The sequence below is a fragment of the Dipodomys spectabilis genome, unplaced genomic scaffold (assembly GCF_019054845.1).
Source record: "Dipodomys spectabilis isolate Male_0828 unplaced genomic scaffold, ASM1905484v1 ptg000053l, whole genome shotgun sequence".
Classification (NCBI taxonomy): domain Eukaryota; kingdom Metazoa; phylum Chordata; class Mammalia; order Rodentia; family Heteromyidae; genus Dipodomys; species Dipodomys spectabilis.
The window spans coordinates 12913269-12934126 of record NW_024870730.1 but is presented as its reverse complement, the minus strand read 5'-3'; the positions used below and the strand labels follow the sequence as shown (position 1 = coordinate 12934126).

The 20858-nt window shown below is 43.5% G+C and overlaps 1 protein-coding gene and 1 pseudogene across 1 annotated transcript in view; one reads left to right on the top strand and one right to left on the bottom strand.

Moving 5' to 3' along the window:
* Positions 1–1467: 1467 nt before the first annotated feature.
* Rragd (Ras related GTP binding D) overlaps positions 1468–20858 on the bottom strand; it is a 45359-nt gene continuing 25968 nt past the window's right edge. Inside the window, exons 4-7 of the mRNA XM_042679612.1 lie at positions 20110–20224; positions 17595–17737; positions 7439–7587; positions 1468–2941 (exon numbers count right to left, since the gene is read on the bottom strand). Coding sequence (XP_042535546.1) covers positions 2790–2941; positions 7439–7587; positions 17595–17737; positions 20110–20224 — 559 coding nt within the window. The 3' untranslated portion in view covers positions 1468–2789. The remainder of the gene's footprint in view (positions 2942–7438; positions 7588–17594; positions 17738–20109; positions 20225–20858) is intronic.
* LOC122107719 lies at positions 7623–8184 on the top strand (annotated as a pseudogene).

Sequence of the window (20858 nt, the reverse complement as noted above, 5' to 3'; positions counted from 1 at the left end):
ATTTTATATTTAAGGGTCAAAATACATTAGGATCACAAAATAACACTTTGTGAATGTTAACCAGGGTTTTTTTTTTTTTTTTCTAATTTTCTATCCCTTCAATAAACAAACACTCCATTCTGGTCATTCACATTCAGCTACATCACTGAAAATAATCAAAGATGATGATTCACAGTCTGATCTCTACGTAAACATTCTACTTGACTCAAGAGGCAAAAGACCATCTTGTTCTAGAAACCTGTACATCAAGCTCTCAACTCTTAAAACTGAGCAAACATGTTCCAGTGTGGTCACTGTCACTAGGAGTTTGTGTTCCCAGTTCACAGCCACATTTTCGAACATGAAATGGGGATATACACACATTCTGATAATATGGGAGCTAATCCTCATATCAAAGAAAAAACACAGACGACCTAAAAGACTTGACCACATAGACCCATCTCCTACATTTTTAGTTAAGGACATTGTCGCAATTACAGGGTTTGAGGCAGTAGTCTATATAAGCATGTGATTGCCAAAGAATGCAGTGCACTTACTACCGTCAGCTTGCATCGTACCATGCCATAGAATTCTTTTTTGCCTTTCCCCCAAAGTAATCGTGCTCTTGAAGTAACAGGCTTTTTTAAGGCACATTTTAACAAAAACTCATCACATAGCCAGCATAAAAATGGAAGCTCAACCTGGTAATAATGTGTGTATATACACACACATATACATAAAATTAGGTTGTCAGATAGACAAGTGTCTCTAACTTGAGGGTAGTCATCTTAAAAATTTGAGTCATTGGTTGCTTATTCAAAGAGAAATGTCTGTAAAAATATTACATATTTATAATTACACACATATCCAGACCTGTGGACAAAAAGTCCAACAGATGATAGCTCTGTAAATGGGAGAAAAGACCTCTGGAACCCTGTGGCTCCTCCCCCCCTCCCCCGTCCCCCCCCTCCAGGGTTTTGAGTGAGGGAAGAAGCTAAGGAACCTTAATGATTTCAAAATTTTTCCTTTTAAAATGCACAGATCCTTGGGAAGCTCAAATCTTAGGTCCCAGTCAGCCACTAACTCAATTTCAGTTATTATTTTCAAAGGAATAGGACTTGGGGAGGAGGAGAGAAGTGGAGGCATTTTTGTGAACAATTTGCTTTAGGGACTTTATACATTTTGCTAGGATCAGCTTTGATGGCTCTAAGAGGCTCTGAATTTAAAATATGTATTTTTCCCCTAATGTTCCACAACATATCAGAATGCTGCCTTTGAGATGGAAATATATACATGGAATAGTTTGGAATAGGGCTGGATTTAGGACTCTCAAGGTAAACACAAGTGAAATTTCTTTCTTTTTTTTTGGGGGGGGGGGAAGGGGGCCAGTCCTGGCGCTTAAACTCAGGGCCTGAGCACTGTCCCTGAACTTCTTTGGCTCAAAACTAGCACTCTACTACTTGAGCCACAGTGCCACTTCTGGCCTTTTCTGTTTATGTGGTATTGAGGAATCGAACCCAGGGCTCCATGCATGCAGAGCCACATTCCCAGGCCCAAGTCAAAGAACTTTCTAGAAACAAATACATAACAAAGATACTGCTTCTTCCAGCCACCCACTGGTGGTTAGGAGGCTTTTGGATGGCTCCTCAGCCTTGCACAGCATGCTGGGAGCAAACTGAAGTCAGTCTCGAGGGGGGACCAGGCATAGGACTCCAGGCACAGTAGCAGGGATGAAAAGGTGACTCAGGTGGAGGATGGAACCAGTAGGAGCCCCTCCATGGGCGTGAGGGGAGGACATGTATGGGACCCTCCAGTCACTATGGTCATGAAACAGTGAAAGACTGGTCCTAAAGATTGTAAATGTAGCACAACATAGGCCATTGAAAGGAGCCCAGAGTTACAGAACTGTAGTCTGAAATGGCCAACAGCTCCATTTGAGAAACCATTTGGCCTTTGTATTTTAGCCCTAAGTGGTAGTTACAGGAGAACCTCAGAATCCCTGCCTCAGCAACATCTGGATCTCTCTCCAGTGATAGGCACCATTTTGGAAATCTGGTCCCAAAGGTTCTAAAGAATAACAATTTAGCAAAGAGAAATCACCTCTTGCATAAAGTAAGTGGCGGGATGTGTGTCAAGGCAAAAAGCATCATATACACTGTTGGAGAGGGAAATGAGGCCATGGGGATAGACAGTTCTAGGTAAGTTGGGGGCTAATATTTGTCTATAAAAGTCTTGATACCTGTTAGAAATGGGGGATGGCTCTTATTGCTTTAGGAACGTCTAGCTCCCATCTGCTCCAGATCCACTGAAAAAAAATGATTTGCTCAATAATTAGTAGCAAAGATACTCCGATTTACAAAAAAAAAAAAAAAGCCATTAGCAATGCATTCTTGATTGATTTCTGACTACTATACGGACAGACTACAGTATCCGTGTCCTACACACCAAGTACAGAAAAGAGCTTACAAAAGTCATCTTATCAAAGTTCAGTTCAATGAGGAAAAACCATGAAAAAAGTGCAAAATATGTACAGTTCCTGGCAGTGTGCACACTCTTCAAACAAGTTTACATTTGTAGCAGGAAGATACAGTGGGTGTCACTTTATAGTTACTATACAAGTTTTTGCTTCAAAGTGCTTTATTTAAAAAAACAGAAACAAAAACAAAAAAACCAGAAGATTGAGAGAACTGGAGTAATTATTTTTTAATAACAAAGTCATGTCAAATGTCCCAGTCTCCTCCTTCCACTTAGTGACATAGTGTAGCAGCCTTGGCTAAAAGATCTGATTTCAAAAGATATTTCCAAAACTTCTACAATAGCACACGAGGTGTCCCATTAGGGGTAGCTCCTTTTTTTTTCTGTAGCCGATTCTGAACTTTCCGAGATTTTACTACTTTCATCCTCACCTCAAAAACTTCATGGATGGCCTTCCGGAAGCAATGAAAATTATAGTCGATAAGCCCTGGAGAACAAAAATCATCGTCAATATTACATAGAAATAAGTTTATCTTTTCAGGTCAGTAGGGGGCGACAGAGGAGCAGCCATCAACCTAAAGGGCTTGGGAAGGCTTGGGGCTGGACTCGAGACACTATGATAAAACTACTGGAAGCTCATAAAGATAGGTGGTTCCTGAAGAAAGTTTCTAGAATGCATATTAGACTGAAAAGTTTCTATGACCCAAAGGATGGGAAGAACCACTGAACTGCACAGTGGTTTTTTGTTTATTTTTTGTTGGTCGGGGGCTTGAACTCTGGGCCTGAGCACACTGTCCCTCAGCTCTTCAGCTCAAGGTGAGCGCTCTACCACTTGAACCACAGCGCCACTTCCAATTTTCTGGTGGTTAACTGGAGATAAGAATCTCCTGGACTTTCTTGCAGGGGCTGGCTTTGAACTGTGATCCTCAGATCTCAGCCTTCTGAGTAGCTAGGATTACAGGTGAAAGCCACCAGCATCTGGCCTGCACAGTGTTTTCACCTTTCAGAATTTAAAGATTAATTTACAGTGAAGATAAGTCAGCTGATCATTGGTGGTACATGCTCATAATTCCAGCACTTAGGAGGCTGAGGCAGGGAGAATTCAAGTTCCAGGCCAGCCTGGGCTACAGAGCAAGACTCGGTCTCAAAAGTCAACAATAAACTGGGTACTGGTGGCTTATGCCTGTAATCCTAGCATTTCAAGCAGCTGGGATCTGAGAATTGTGGTTCAAAGCCAGCCCCAGCAGAAAAACACCTGACTGCCTTATCTCTAATTAACAAGCAAAACTTTGCCAGGCGCCAGGGGCTCACACCTGTAATCCTAGCTATTCAGGAGGTTGAGATCTGAGGATCGCTGTTCAAAACCAGCCCGAGCAGGAAAGTCCATGAGACTTTTTGTTTTTGTTGATTGTGGGGCTTGAACTTGGCCTGGGCACTGTCCCTCAGCTCTTCAGCTCAAGGTTGGCGCTCTACCACTTGAGCCACAGCACCACTTCCGATTTTCTGAGTGGTTTATTGGAGATAAGAGTCTCATGGAGTTTCTTGACAGGGCTGGCTTTGAACTGCAACCCTCAGATCTCAGCCTCCTGAGTAGCTAGAATTACAGGCGTGAGCCACCAGTGCCAGGCTCCACGAGACTCTTATCTCCAATAAACCACCAGAAAACCGGAAGTGGTGCTGTGGCTCAAGTGGTAGAGCACTAGCCTTGAACTGAATAGCTAAGGGACAGTGCCCAGGCCCAGAGTTCAAGCCCCATGACTGACAAAAAAAAAAAGCAAAGCTGTGGATTAAGTGGTAGAGCACTGGCCTTGAGCGAAAACGCTAAGCAATAGCATGAGGCCCTGAATTCAAGCTCTGGTCTTGATACACATGCACACATACACACACAACGAAAAATGAAAAATGTGCCTTGCAGAGAGCATTATGCTGAAGGGAGGCAGATCCTGACTTGGGAATGTGGGAGAGATCTAATATCAGTCAGCTACTAAATATCTCCAACACACTTAAACTACTCTCATAAATCTTAGGGAATCTAAAATCCCTGATTCTTTTTTTTGGGGGGGGGGGGTTGGGGGTCCGGTTGTGGGGCCTGAACTCTGGGCCTGGGCTCTTCAGCTCAAGGCTAGCGCTCTACCACTTGTGAGCCACATTGCCACTTCCGGCTTTTTTTTTTTCCTGCTTATGTGGTGCTGAGGAATCGAACTCAGGGCCTCATGCATGCAAGGCAAGCGCTCTACCACTGCGCCACCTTCCCAGCCCTCAATATTAAGCAAATTTTAAGTGGAGAAATCATGGGGTGATTATCTTCTTGTTTTTTCAGAGACACAGTACCACTTCTGGCTTTCCGGTGGTTTATTGGAGATAAGAGTTTCACAGCCTCTCCTGCCCAGGCTGGTTTTGAACCACGATCCTCAGTTCTCAGCCTCCTGAGTAGCTAGGATTACAGGCATGAGCCACCAGCAACTGGTTCCCTCCTTTAACTTTTAACTTTTAAAGAGCTAAGGAAAAATTTTCTTTACACCAAACGAGGATAAGGTGGTTGGTTCTATTTTCCATCTTTAACTGGCCTAGAGCTGGGAATGTGGCTTAGTGGTAGAGTGCTTGCCTAGGATGCATGAAGCCCTGTGTTCGATTCCTCAGTACCACATAAACAGAAAAGGCCACAAGTGGTGCTGTGGCTCAAGTGGTAGAGTGCTAGCCTTGAGTAAAAGAAGCTCAAGCCTCATGACTGACAAAAACAAAACAACAACAACAAGAACAAAACCCAAAACACTCCAGACTCAAGTTGGCTTGAACTAACAATACTCTTGTCTTGGTCTTCTCCCTCCCTCCCAACCTCTTTCCTATGCTGATACTGGGCTAAAACCTATAATGTCCCTTGCCTTTTTCACTCGAGGCTAGCAGTCTAACTTGAACCACACCTCCAATCCCCTATCAATCTTCAAAAATATACATGGGTTGAAACAATGAGTTATAAAACTATATGGAGAGCTCGGTGGTAGAATGCTTGCCTAGCATGCATGACGTCCTGGGTTCGATTCCTCAGTACCACATAAACAGAAAAAGCTGGAAGTGGTACTGTGGCTTCAAGTGGAGTGCTAGCCTTGAGCAAAAGAAGCTCAGGGACAGCACCTAGGCTCTGAGTTCAAACCCCAGGACTGGCAAACACACACACACACACACACACACACACACACACAAAATGATATGGAACTGGGCAGCGGTGGTTCATGCCTATAGTCCTAGCTACTCAAGAGGCTGAGATCTGAGGATCACAGTTCAAAGCCAGTCTGTGACACTCATATTCCAATTAACCTCCAGAAAACTAGAGGTAGAGCTGTGACTCAAAGTGGTAGAGTGCTAGCCTTGAGCAAAAGTGCTCAGGGACAGCACCCAAAACCTGAGTTCAGGCCCCAGGACTGACTAGAAACAACAACAACAACAACAACAAAAACCCTGTTTTATTGAAAGAAAGAGTAAAAAAAGCGAGGATGGGGGTGGGGGGTAGGGAGGGACAATGGAAAGAGAGGAAAAGAGGGCAAAGAAAATCTCAGGAGTGCCGGGCACTGGTGGCTCATGCCTGTAATCCTAGCTACTCAGGAGGCTGAGATCTGAGGATCACAGTTCAAAGCCACCCTGGGCAGGAAGCTCCATGAGACTCTTATCTCCAATAAAACACTAGAAAACTGGAAGTGGCGCTGTGGCTCAAGCAGTAGAGCGCTCACCTTGAGCTGAAGAGTACAGGGATAGCGCCCAAGCCCAGAGTTCAAGCCCCATGACCGACACACACTCACACAAAAAGAAAATCTCAGGAGTTTAACAGGAGGTTTGGTTCTAAAAATAAGTGGTTTATTTGTTCCTTATATTTTCCTAAACTTTCAAAGCAGTTTTTAGAACATGCATTGTTTATGAGTTAATAAAGACAGCTATTTCAGCAAATGGTACCATTGCCATTGTGTTGGGATGTATGTGTGGTGCTAGGGATCAATCCAGGTCCTCATGCATGACAGGCAAGTGCTGTACCACTGAGCTGAATTGCTAGCCCAGTTGGCAACTTACCAGTGAATTAGCAAACCACACCATAGTCACTAATAAAAATTCCCAGGAGCCGGGCACCAATGGCTGTAAATCCTAGCTACTCAGGAGTCTGAGATCTGAGGATCGCAGTTCAAAGCCAGCCCAGGCAGGAAAGTCCACGAGACTCTTACCTCCAATTAACCACTAGAAAACTGGAAATGGCACTGTGGCTCAAAGTGTTTGAGCACTAGCCTTGAGCAAAAACATCAGGGACAGCACCCAGGCCCTGAGTTCAAGCTCCAGAACTGACACACTCTCTCTCTCTCTGTCTCTCTCTCTCTCTGTCTCTCTCTCTCTTTTTCCTAGGTGCATTGGTAAGCTTACATTTCTCAGTTTAAAATTGAGGTTCATTGCTTTTATTATAAAGTAAAACTGAATTTGCTCCTAAAAAGACATTTAGTAATGTTATTAAATACATGCCTTCCCTTTTTTGTAATCATGACATCATCCCTGTGGTTTGGAATAGAGTACTATTCATCATCTCCCTGTGGGAGAAGGATGGTGGGAAGTCAAATACTACCTATCTCTAATGCAGGGAGAGTCTTCGACCCTCTAGAAGTGTAGACCAGGAGATGAGCCTTCACCTCAATGCAAGCAGAGGAGACCTCTCCCTGCTCAGAGATAGCCTGGCAACTGCCACCACTGGCTTCACCTGCCGGATGATCTGGTAGGGGGGTTGGCTCCATTTCATCGCCACCAGAGGGCGCCATTGGGAGCCAACAAGTTCACTGGCCTAGAAACCATTCACGTCTGGCCTGCCACAGGCCTACTAATCAAGAAAGTGGCCTATGACTACATTCTGGAAACTTCTAGGGCATGCCACTGAACAACCACAAGAAAGCAACAAAGTAACAAAGGTAGTATGAATTAAAGGGATTCTTTAAAATTACACTAAAAAAAAATTTACCTTTTCTTTCAAAGCTTTCCTCTCTGACAAAGCAAACGAGAGCCAGGAACTTGGTGACCTCCTTTAAATAAAGAACTGTTGTATTGTTCAGCTTTATAATGGCTGTTGACTCCTTGTCATAGGGGGTTCCGGCTCCATCTTCTTTGAGACTAAATGGAGACAGAAACCAAAAATGTCTTTAATCATGGAGAAAGAACTAGAAGTTGGTGCAGGCATGGGGTGGTGGTGAGCTGGCACAGGGCTGCAGCCTCCACTTGCGACGACCTGTTCTGTTCAGCAACGTTAACTTGGATCTTCTTACAGAAACGTATGCGATTCCTTTTTACTTACAGTATATTCCCCCCTGGTCAGAGTACTTCATTGTTGCTGAGGCACCTGGTGGAGAATTAATGGGTTATACAGAAGGCTCAGTCGCTAGAACAGCATGGCATGGACAGGTCACAGCTTTGTCTGTTGTCCTTGAGTTTCAACACCTTGGTTTGGCTGCTAAGCTTATGGAGTTACTACATTTCAGAAAGGAAGGGTGGATTTTTTTGTTGATTTTTTCGTACAAGTGTCTAAACCAACTTGCAGTTAACATGCATAAGTGACTGAGCTACAGCGTGCACAAGACAATCATAGAGTACTATTCAGCTGGCAATGGGGAGCCTGATGAGGAAGCGTACGACAAGAGGAAGGCACTTTCCAGGGATACTGAGATCATCATATCATTGCCTTATCCTGTAAGGCTGGAGGACATAGAATAAGCATAGGCAGCAGTTCTAGGAGATGTTGCATATAATTTGTATTCTATGTGTTTTCAGTGGATGACATTGGAGCTCTATTAGGAGAAGTAGTCAGGTCTAAAAGACTTCAAGAACATTCATTGTTTTACAGCAAATAGGTTTGCTGTAATAAAAGCCAGTCAAGAAGGTAGCTATGTAGAAGGATATGTTCCACTATCATGGTTCACAATAGGCATTGTATGCCAGGTTAAAAAAAACAACAGCCGGGCGCTGGTGGCTCACGCCTGTAATCCTAGCTACTCAGGAGGCTGAGATCTGAGGATCGCGGTTCAAAGCCAGCCCGGGCAGGAGAGACTGTGAGACTCCTATCTCCAATAAACCACCAGAAAACCGGAAGTAGTGCTGTAGCTCAAGTGGTAGAGTACTCGCCTTGAGCTGAAGAGCTGAGGGACAGCGCCCAGGCCCAGAGTTCAAGCCCCACGACCGACAAAAAAAAAACAACAAAAAACAAAACCTTGCTCCAGCCACCTCCTCAATTCTGTGCCTGAGAACCACTGATGTATAGACATATATTTTTTATTTTGTACTGAACTGTTGATTGAAGCTTTAAAAGCATATATAAAATTTAGGTGTATAATAAAATACATTGTTGACTATGAACAACAACAAAAAAAAAGAACTAGAAGTTGCACCCTAGTGATAGATACCAGCTTTAACACACAGAAAGTGATGATCTTGATCATAAGTTATTTATACCTGCATTGTTTTCAGCAAAAGTTCTCAGTAACAGCCACAATAATGCATAGTCCATCTGGTGCTGGTGGCTCATACCTACAATCCTAGCTACTCAGGAGGCTGAGAGATCTGAGGATTGTGATTCAAAGCCAGCCTAAGCAGGAAAGTCTATGAGGCTCTTATCTTCAATTAACTATCGGAAAGCTGTGGCTCAGCTGATAGAGCACTAGTCTTGAACTAGGTTCTGAGTTCAAGCCCTAGAACACACACACACACACAGGCATAGTCCATGAGTCATTTTTTAAGAGAGTAGCAGCTAGGCCACTGTCCAGGCCCCTGAGGAACACAGGCCACGGATGGGGTGAACTATCCTCTTGTTCCCCAACAAGGCTTTCTTTCACCTGGTAGAATAGCCAGGCTCTCAAGAGCATAGTCTGATTATTTTTTTTTTAAGAGTTCAAAAGCTTCCACATTGGCTGGGAAGGTGGCTCAGTGGTAGAGCGCTTGCCTTGCATGCATGAGGCCCTGGGTTCCATTCCTCAGCACCACATAAGCAAAAAGAAAAAAGCCGGAAGTGGCGCTGTGGCTCAAGTGGTAGAGCGCTAGCCTTGAGCTGAAGAGCTGAGGGACAGCGCCCAGGCCCAGAGTTCAGGCCCCACGACCGGACCCAAAAAAAAAAAAAAGCTTCCACATTGGAGTCTGGAGACAGGACAGCCAGATATGCTGGGCAGGACACTAAGCCTAGGAAAAAAAGTTCTGTAGACCAACTTGATAGTGTAAGGTATTGTTCAATGATTGTTTGCCCAGCAAATATGGTTCGGAGTCCAGCATTGCAAAAAAATAAAAATAAGAGGGGCTGGGAAGATCGCTTGGTGGTAAAGTGCTTGCCTAGCAAGCATGAAGCCCCTGGGTTCAATTCCTCAGTACCACATAAACAGAAAAAGCCAGAAGTGGTGCTATGGCTCAAGTAGTAGAGTGCAAGCCTTGAGCAAAAGAAGCCCAGGGACAGTATCCAGGTCCTGGGTTCAAGTCCCAGGACTGGCAAAAAAAGTAAAACTAAGAAACATATAATAATAAATAAAATATATAATTGGGCCTATTATTAAAATTTGAATATGATCTGCCTTTTAGGTACTAAAATAATATAGCCATGCTAAATGTGCTAAATCTGATAGTTAAAACTATAGTTCTGCCAGGCGCTGGTGGCTCACTCCTGTAATCCTAGCTACTCAGGAGGCTGAGATCTGAGGATCATGGTTCAAAGCCAGGCCGGGCAAGAAAGTCCATGACACTCTAATCTCCAATAAACTACCAGAAAACCAGAAGTAGTGCTGTGGCTCAAGTGGTAGAGTGCTGGCCTTGAGCTGAAGAGCTAAGGGAGAGCGTCCAGCCCAGAGTTCAAGCCCCATGACCAACAAAAAACAAACAAACAAACAAAAAACAACCTGTAGGGCTGGGAAGGTGGCTCAGTGGTAGAGCACTTGCTTTGCATGCTTGAGGCCCTGGGTTCGATTCCTCAGCACCACATAAGCAGAGAAAAAAAAAAGCTGGAAGTGTCGCTGTGGCTCAAGTGGTAGAGTGCTAGCCTTGAGCTGAAGAGCTGAGGGACAGCCCAGGCCCAGAGTTCAGGCCCCACTACTGGACCCCCCCCCAAAAAAAAAACAAAATAAAACAAAAACCAAAAACCCTATAGTTCTGAAGCTGGGCACTGGTGGCTCACACCTGTAATCCTAGCTATTCAGGAGGCTGAGATCTGAGGATCATGGCTCAAAGCCAGCCCAGGCAGGAAAGTCCGTGAGACTCTAATCTCCAATTAACCACCAGAAAACCAGAAGTGGTTCTGTGGTTCAAGTGGTAGAGTACTTGCCTTGAGACTGAAGAGCTGAGGGACAGCACCCAGGCCAACTTCAAGCCCCACGACCAACAAAAACAAAATAAAACAGAACTATAGTTCTGTAAGAGAATGTGCTTGTTGCTAACAGATACATGTTCAAGGACCCAGTGGCAAAGAAGATAAAGCTAAGTGTATAAAATATACAATGACCATTAGCTTTTTTTTTTGTCATGGGGATTGATCTCACGGCAATGTCCGTGAGTTGTTTTGCTCAAGGCTAGCACTCCACCACTTTGAACCACAGCTTTACTTCTGGTTTTTAGTGGTTAATTGGAGGTGAGTCTCATGGAGACTTTGAACAATGATCCTCTCAGCATAGTCAGGATTACAGATGTGAGCCACTGGTACCTGGCAATGCTTTATAGTCTTTTAAATGGATGAAGGGATAAAGTGACAAGCCTGACTTAATGAAGAGCCTGAAATATTTTTCCAATTTACTTTTTTTTTTTTGGGGGGGGGGGGGTCCAGTCGTGGGGCCTGAACTCTGGGCCTGGGCGCTGTCCCTCAGCTCTTCAGCTCAAGGCTAGCGCTCTACCACTTGAGCCACAGCGCCACTTCCGGCTTTTTTCTTTTTGCTGAGGAATGGAACCCAGGGCCTCATGCATGCAAGGCAAGCACTCTACCACTGAGCCACCTTCCCAGCCCCTAATTTACTTATTTTTTATTATAAAGGTGATGTACAAAAAGGTTTTGGTTACATAAGTCAGGAATGAGTACATTTCTTTTTGGACAATGGCACCCCTTCCCTCATTCTCTTCTAGTTTTTCCCTTCCCCCTACCCACAAGTTACATAGTTCACTTTCAACACAGTATCTAGTAAGTACCACTGCTGCATTTATTCGCCCTTTGTCTCTCCATTTCTGTGTCCCCCTTACCCTCCCAAAGACAGATAAATGAACAAACAAGACAAAAAAGAAAACAAAAACAACAAAGAAAAAAACCTTGCTTCCATTTCCTGGAGTTTATTTCAATAAATTTATTTTTTATAATCATATACACATAGCACTCTGCCTTTGTGATCCACTCCTAAGAATATCCTCCTTTGGTCTCACTGTCTGTGAATGCCTAAAGTCCTGAAAAATTCATCATGTCCCGATGTATTTTAGATCTAGCATCTGTATGAGAGAAAACACACACTGTTTGTGTCTCTAAGTTTGGCTTATCTCACTTAACATGATTTGTTATAGGTCCATCCACTGAATTGTATTTTAAAGGAAATATAGTTGTTTTAGTTGTTGTCATGTAGGGGTGTTGTGGTGGGTCTGGGGCTTTAACTCAGGGCTTGGGCACTGTTCCTGATCTTTAGTGCTCAAGGTTGGTGCTCCATTTCCTGCTTTTTTGCTGGTTAATTGGAGATCAGAGTCTGGCCTTTCCTGCCTGGACTGGCTTCAAACTGCGATCCTTAGATGTCAGCCTCCTGAGTAGCTAGGACTACAGATGCGAACCACCAGGGCCGGCTTTCTCCCCTAATTTTTAAGACTGAATTTTTAAGATTCAATTTCTCTTGCTTATAAGTAATGCTCTGAGAACAGTTAGATAAAACATTAGAAGGTTTTACCCAATCAAGTTGTATTAAAAAATAATTTTTTTTTTTGGTTGTGGGGCTTGAGCTCTGGGCCTGGGCACTGTCCCTCAGCTCTTCAGCTCAAGGTGAGTGCTCTACCACTTGAGCCACAGAGCCACTTCCGGTTTTCTGGTGGTTAACTGGAGATAAGAGTCTCATGGACCTTCTTGCCCAGGCTGGCTTTGAACCATCGTCCTCAGATCTCAGCATCCTGATCTCAGCCTCCTGAGTAGCTAGGATTACAGGCGTGAGCCACCAGCGCCTGGCTTTATATCGAAAAATTTTAAGTCAATACAACATATATCAAACATTAGATCTATTAGTGCTATTGATAACAGGAAAATTGTTAGATAAAAATATTAGAATGAAAAAAGGATTAAAAATTACATATACAAAATGATCTACATTAAAAAAAAATCAGAAAACAAGCTGGGCACCTGTGGCTCATGCCTGTAATCCTACCTACTCAGGAGGCTGAGACCTAAGGATTGTATAGTTCAAAGCCAGCCCAGGCAGCAAAGTCCATGAGACTCATCTCTCCAATTAACTCTTAAAAAGCCAGAAATGGAGCTGTACCTCAAATGGTAGAATGCTAGCCTTGAGCACAAAAGCTCAGGAGCAATAACCCAGTCCCTGAGTTCAAGTCCAGGAAGGAAGGAAGGAAGGAGAAAGAAAGAAAAAGACAGAAATAAAGAAAGACAGAAATAAAGAAAGACAGAAAGAAAGAAAGAAAGAAAGAAAGAAAGAAAGAAAGAAAGAAAGAAAGAAAGAAAGAAAGAAAGAAAGAAAGAAAGAGAGAGAGAGAGAGAGAGAGAAGAAAGAAAGAAAGAAAGAAAGAAAGAAAGAAAGAAAGAAAGAAAGAAAGAAAGAAAGAAAGAAAGAAAGAAAGAGGAAGGAAGGGAAGGAGGGAGGGAGGGAGGGAGGGAGGGAAGGAGGGAGAGAGGGAGGGAAGGAAGGGAGAGATAGGGGCTGGGAGGGGGTGTTGGAAGGATGGTGCTGGAGATCAAATCCCAGGTCCTCAGTTTGCTAGACAAATATCAGACCACTGAAGTTTGTATATCCCCAATCCCAACTGAACAAACAGTTTTGTTTGGTTTGTTTTTGCCAATATTGAGGCTTGAACTCAGGGTGTTATGCTCACTCAGCTTTCTTGCTCTGCTGGTATTCTATTGCTTGAGCCATGTCTCTAGCTTGGCTTTTTATTGGTTAATTAAAGATAGAGTCTTTCAGACTTTTCTGCCCAGGCAGACTTCAAAACTCAAACTTACTGGTTTCAACATTCTTAGTAGCTTGAATTCTGGGCATGTACAAGCCACCAACATTTGGCTTATTTTCAATACTCTTATGCATTTTGTCTAATAAATATATATTGCTTTAACAATCAAAAGTTTCAGAAAGCAAAACATCAAACAAATGGCTAGAGTGCTTGCCTACCATGCACAAAGCCCTGGCTTTGATTCCTTAGTACCACATAAGCAGAAAAACACCAGAAATGGTGCTGTGGCTCAAGTGGTAGAGTGCTAGCCTTGAGCAAAAGAAGCTTAGGGACAGTGTCTAGGCCCTGAGTTCAAGCCCCAGGCCTGGCAAAAAAAAAAAGGTTAAAACAAAAAGAAACACATGAGGTTAAAGTATGTGCAGTGTTTTGATATGTTGTGTAGTATTGAGAACTGCCTTCTACCCAGAACCTCAGCTGACAGGTTCCTGGGGCACCAGGTAATGACCTGTAGGCCCTGTGGGCTCCTCCAGGCAGCAGGGCAAGTGGGGCATGACCTCCAGTCACAGGCTGACCATTTCCTGACTCCTGGGAGGGGTCAGGCTGCACCTCCACCACCACCCAGCCTGTGGTGGACTAGGCTGGCTCATTGCTGTGCCAGTCCAAAACCATTGTGACCCAGACTGGTTCTGAATCCTGTGGCTCTCTGGGGCTCCCCCGGCCCAGAAAAACAATCTGCTGCCAGAGCCCAGCTTCCTCCAGACAGCTCCTCACTCCCCATGTTTGTTTTAGCTGGGCAAAGTAACTCTGATTAACATCATTCACGTGAACAACTCGCCACTTATGTCTAATTACCATATGGTACAATAATGATCATGTATATCGAGAAATATGTGCCAGATTAATCGTGCAGTACTTTGTGCCTGATTGCCTCAGCAATCTAGATGGTAATCAGGCATTCAGCTTCCATTCAGCTATTCCAAGGTCATGCCCTTGGGACTTAAAAATAATAGACCACTGCAGGAAAAAGCAAGTGTTTGTGAAGCACTTAAAAATACCAATAAAAGCCAGGTGTTAGTGGCTCCTAGCTATTCAGGAGGATTGTGGTTCAAAGGCAGCCTAGGCAAGAAAGTCTGTGGGACTCATCTCCAATAAACCACTCAGAAAACTGGAAGTGGTGCTGTGGCTCAAGTGCTAGAGGGCTAGCCTTGAGCTGAAGAGCTTAGGGACAGTACCCAGGCCCAGAGTTCAAACCCCATGACCGACAAAATATGTGTGTGTGTGTGTGTGTGTGTGTGTGTGTGTGTGTGTGTGTGTGTGTGTGTGTGTGTGTGTGTGTGTGTGTGTGTGTGTGTGTATACACACACCAATAAAAAGCTGGGTGCAAGTGGCTTCCACCTGAAATCCTAGCTACTCAGGAGGCTGAGATCCGAGAATTGTGGTTCACAAGATGACTAGAAAACTCTAAGTAGCCCTGTGGTCTCAAAGTGGTAAGAGCACTAGCCTTGAGTGAAAATGCTCAGAGGCAGTGTCTAGACCCTGTGTTCAAGCCCTGGGGTGGGAGGGGGAGGAGGGCAATAAAGCCAGAAGTGGAGCTGTGACTCACTCAAGCAGTAGAGTGCTACCCTTGAGTGAAAAACCTAAGGGACAGTACTTAGGCCCTGACTTCAAGCCCAGTACCAGCACAAAAATAAATACATAAATACAAATCTCAATAAAAAGGGCACCTACAATTTATCCATAGTGAAAAATAGTGTGTGTGTGTGCGTGTGTGTGTGTGTGTGTGTGTGTCAGAGTTAACAGAGAAAACCTGACTGGGAGGGCAAAAGATTTATCAGTGGAGAGAAGTGGTAGGATTGAGACTTTTAAGTCTACAGAGGAGACAGAGTGTGAAGCTGGGTAAGACATTACTCAATCTTTGTTGAGGAGTCAGGCAGTGAGGAAGAGGAAGATGAATCTGATCTCCAGGACAGGAAGACAATGTAAAGTCCAAAATTAAACAGACAGCAATGAATGCCCTGTGGTCACTAGTTCACACTCTATGTGTGGCATATTCCTACTTGTGTGAGATTGTTTCATTCTGTGGTAACACTATCAAGTTTTTCTCCTTTATTTGTAGTTTTTGTTGTTGTTTTTGATAATACTGGAGATTGTAACCTTGGTTATTCAGGAGGATAAGTATGAGGATTGAAATTCAAAGTCAAGTCAAGCAGGAAAATCCATGAAACACATCTCCAATTAATCACCAAAAAGAGTGGAAGTAGAGCTATGGTTCAAGTGGTACACCACCAGCCTTGAGCAAAAATAGCTCAGGGATAACAGCCGGGTGCCAGTGGCTCATGCCTGTAATCCTAGCTACTCAGGAGGCTGAGATCTGAGGATCAAAGTTCAAAGCCAGCCCAGGCAGGAAAGTCTGTGAAACTCTTATCTCTAATAAACTACTAGAAAACCAGAAATGGTGCTGTGGCTCAAGAGGTAGAGCGCTCACCTTGAGCTGAAGAGCACAGGGACAGCACCCAAGCCCAGAGTTCAAGCCCCACGACTGACCCAAAAAAGAAAAAGAAAAAGAAAAAAATAGCTCAGGGATATAGCACCTAGGCCCTGAGTTCAAGACCCAGTCTGGCACAATTAAAAAAAAAAAAAAAAAGCTCAGTAGTTACTTTCTATAATAAATAGTGGAAATATCAGTGAGATGTTTATTGAGCGTTCAAATCTCTATCTATTGACATCTCACAAAGCTATATGACAGGTTTTCAGCAGAAAATCAGGATTTAGGCCCAAGTTCAAATTCTACTTCTGCCCCTTACTGAAAATGTGAGTAGCAGTTAGAAACCTAGTCACTCTGAAACTTACATTTCCTCATCAGTAACGTAGTATAGCAGCTCCTACCTCATGGAACAATTGAGAATTTAAATTACATGATGCACCGAGTAAGGTTAGTACCATGCTCCTAAGCTTTTACTCAATATTTGTTACTGCATATTTTATGGTCTACTAATAAATTTCTGTCCTTTGAAAAAAAGTATTATCCAGGTGCTGTGGGCTCACATCTGTAATTCTAGCTCAAGGATGATCTGGTCAGAAAAATTTACAAGACTCCATACCAGTGGAAGAAGCTGGATATGGTGGCAAGATCCTGTTATTCCAGCTACAATGGAAATGTGAAAATAGGCGGCTCACAGTCCACACAGTATCAGTTTAGAATGGAAAGACCCAAATTAAAAAATAACCAACACAAGGCTGGGCACCAGTGGCTGGGCTCCTAGCTACACAAGAGACTGAGCTCTGAGGATCGCAGTTCAAAGCTAGTCCGGGCAGGAACGTCTGTGAGACTCTTATCTCCAATAAACCACCAATAAACTTAGCACTGTGGCTCAAGTAGTAAAATACTTACCTTGAGCTGAAGAGCTCAGGGCCAGCGCCCAGGCCCAGAGTTCAAGCCCCATAACCAACAAACAAACAGCAACAACAACAAAAAAACCTACAGCCTGGCACTCGTGGTGCACACCTGTAATCCTAGCTACTCAAAAGGCTGAGATCTGAGGATCAAGGTTCAAAGCCAGCCTGGGCAAGAAAGTCCTTGACACTCATCAATTAACCACCAGAAAAACAGAAATGGAGCTGTGGTTCAAAGGGGTAGAGCACTTGCCTTAAGCAGAAAAGCTCAGGGACAGCACCCAGGCCGAGTTTGAGCCCCGTTATGACAACAATAACAAAACACACACACACACACACACACACACACACACACACACACACACAGAAGGGAGGCATGGCTCATAGGCAGATTGCCTATGTAAACAACAGGACTTGTGTTCAAACCCCAGCACTGCCAAATCAAATACATGAATATACACATCCATGCAAAAGTATTAATATCAAATCAATAAACACAAAAATGCCTTAAAAGTTATGAAAAGGATAAAGGAGCTGAATTTGATCCCTAGAGCTTTTTGCCTATTAGGTAAGTGCTGTACCCTGAGCTCCACGCCACCTGGGGCAGAAGGCCTGAGAGTTCCACTCACCCATAAATACAGGAGATGTCAATGACTACGTCTATCATGTCACAGCACAGCTCGTAGGTCTGCATGTCCACCGGAGTGCTATCTGTGGCTATATATATTTTACTGACCACGTCAAACAGAAAGGCCTTTTCAATTCCAGAATTCTGAAACAAAAAGAGGAATTCTGTCTTAAAGCAACGGCAGACATCCGACCACATCTTGGTTACATAAAATATTATGCCATCCAACTATCAAAGCAGGGAATCTTGGAAAGGGAGGAAGAGGGGTGCAAGAAAGTGTAGCAGGAAGGGGAGGGGCTTAAGTAGTGATGCTGATAATAAAAGGTCACAGTAAAAGCCATTAATCTGTACAGTCAATAGGAGCTAATTTTTATGATTAAAAAAAGAAAAAAATTTAAATCACAAAATAATATGTCATTCCTGGGGCTGGGAAGGTGGCTCAGTGGTAGAGTGCTTGCCTTGCATGCATGAGGTCCTGGGTTTGATTCCTCAGCACCACATAAGCAGAAAAAGCTGATAGTGGAGCTGTGGCTCAAGTAGTAGAGTGCTAGACTTGAGCTGAAGAGCTGAAGGACAGTGCCCAGGCCCACAGTTCAGGCCCCATGACTGACAAAATAATAATAATAATAATAATAATGTGCCATTCCTAGTGTCAAATACAAATAAGCAGAAATTAAGCTACTAAGAATTTGAAGCTGGGGGCTGGGAAGGTGGCTTAGTGGTAGAATGCTTGCCTTGCATGCATGAGGCCCTGGGTTTGATTCCTCAGTACCACATAAGCAGAAAAAGCTGGAAGTGGAGCTGTGGCTCAAGTGGTAGAGTGCTAGACTTGAGCTGAAGAGCTGAGGAACAGCACCCAGGCCCAGAGTTCAGGCCCCATGACCGACAAAAAAAAAACAAAAGAATTTGAAGCTGTATCACATTATTGCAATTTAAACTACACTGTCATGAGCCTTATGAGTGTGAGTGTGTGTGTGTGTGTGTGTGTGTGTGTGTGTGTGCGCACGCTAGTAGCAGGGCTTCAACTCAAGGACTAGGCTCTGATTTTTGCTCCAAGCTGGTACTCTATACCACTTGAGCCACAGGTCCACTTCCAACTTTTTGTTGGTTAACTGGAAAGAAAGAATCTCACTTTTCCTGCCTAGGCTAGATCTCATATATAATTTTTTTGGTATTATTAAGATGTTGTACAGAGGATTTACCATTTCATAAGTCAGGAAATAAGTACGCTTCTTTTTGGACAATGTTACCTGTTCCATTGCTTTCCCTCTCTCATTCCTACAAAGTTCATTTTCCACACAGTGTCCATTGAGTACCATGACTACATTTGTTCACTTTCCTTCCTCCATTTCTGTGCCCCCTTCATCCCCATCAAAGACAAAAGGCATCAAACAACAAACCCAAAACAAAACGAATGACACCTTCACAACCATCACTAATAAAAGCTATGATTCCATTTCCTGGAATTTGCTTTGATAAATAGTATTTTAAGTGTCCCCTGAAGTTACGCCTTTGAGTGCCTCACCTACAAGTATCCTCTTTGGTCTCACAGTTTGTATATGAATGCCTAGAGTCCTGTATAACTTATCATGTCCAGTTGTATTTTAGATCTAGCTTCCGCTTATGAGAGAAAACTTCTGCTGTTTATCTTTCTGAGCTTAGCTTATCTCACTTAACGTGGCTTGTTCTAGGTCCATCCATTTCCCTACAAATGACATAATCTTATTCTTTCTAATGAATGAGTAAAATTCCATCATGTATAAGTACCACAGTTTTTTCATCCACTCATCTGTTATAGGGCATCTGGGCTATTTCCATAACTTGGCTATTGTGAATAGTGCAGTAATGAACAGCGATGTGCAAGTGTCTTTACCATATCCTCACTTGTACTGATCTGGGTAGATGACCAGGAGTGGTATGGCTGGGTCATAGGGAAGTTCTATGTTTTCAGTTTTGTTTTGTTTTGTTTCTGCCAGTCCTGGAGCTTGAACTCAGGGCCCGGACACTGTCCCTGAGCCTCTCTGTGCTCAAGGTTAGCACTATCATTTGAGCCACAGCACCACCTCCAGCATTCTGTGATACTGCGGAATCAAACCCAGGGCTTCATGCAGGTGAGGCAAACACTCTACCACCGAGCCACAGTCCCAGCCCTATATTTAGTTTTTACTACTGGCTTTTTGCTGGTCAATTGGAGATGGGTTCAGGGACTTTCCTGCCCAGGCTGGCTTTGAACTATGATCCTCAATCTCAGACATCTGAGTAGCTAGGGTCACAGACATGAGCCAATCATACTTTCTTCTGGTGGATTTTATTAATCCTGGTGACTGCCTACAGTGAGAATGAATACTTTTAGACCAGTGAAGTTTATGTTTTCAGAGTTAATTTTTAAAAGATCTAAAATAATGGTAATGTTCAAAAGTATTACTTAAATGACATTGAAATCCTGTAAAAGCAAGTAGAAATTAGACTTCTCACTCCTTCTGTAAATGACTGTAAACAGGAAATTATTTACTTACCGAGATAAAGATGTTGAGCAAATTCTCCAGTGTTGGGAGCTGTGGAATCAGTTTCTGAACCACTTTGCTAAAAGCTTCAAATATTGAGTGATCATATATGCTTGTCAGATAAAAGCTGGAAGAGAAGACAATTTCATTCCATTGGCCTATGGCTGAGACGTTTTCTGGGTCTATATCATCTCCCCTCTGTGTCTGTAGTCCTCACACACACACATCCCAACTCCCTCCAGAACTCACGTGACCTTGGTAAAACCCAGTGTGCCTGAACTCCTCATTCCTCCTTACCGCCCCCCCACCCCCTCTGCCCCCACATGCTAGAGCTGGGCTTGTTCTTGCCTCTGACTGACCAGCTGCACAAGCCAGCTTCCTCACGGTCTACAAAACAAACCACACTTTACCCCAGCCTCCAGTCCTGTTCACAGATGTTAAATTATTAACACTGATGAGTTAAACTGTCTTTCATTTTCCAATTGACAAATGATGCATATTATATTCTACAAACACTAATGGAGAAACTTTCCTCTTTGTGTATTTCTATCTGGATTGTTTTCAGATGACTCCCTTTATTTATGTCATAAACTTCAATATTGATTGATTTCCTGGATTAGATGTATCCGTTTTTGGTTTTGTGTTTTTTGTTTGTGTTTTTGTATCTTGGGGCCTGAGCACTGTCACTGAGCTTTTGTACTCAAGAGTAGCTCTTGCTTATGCCTTGCTTGCATGAGGCCCTGGGTTCGATTCCCCAGCAC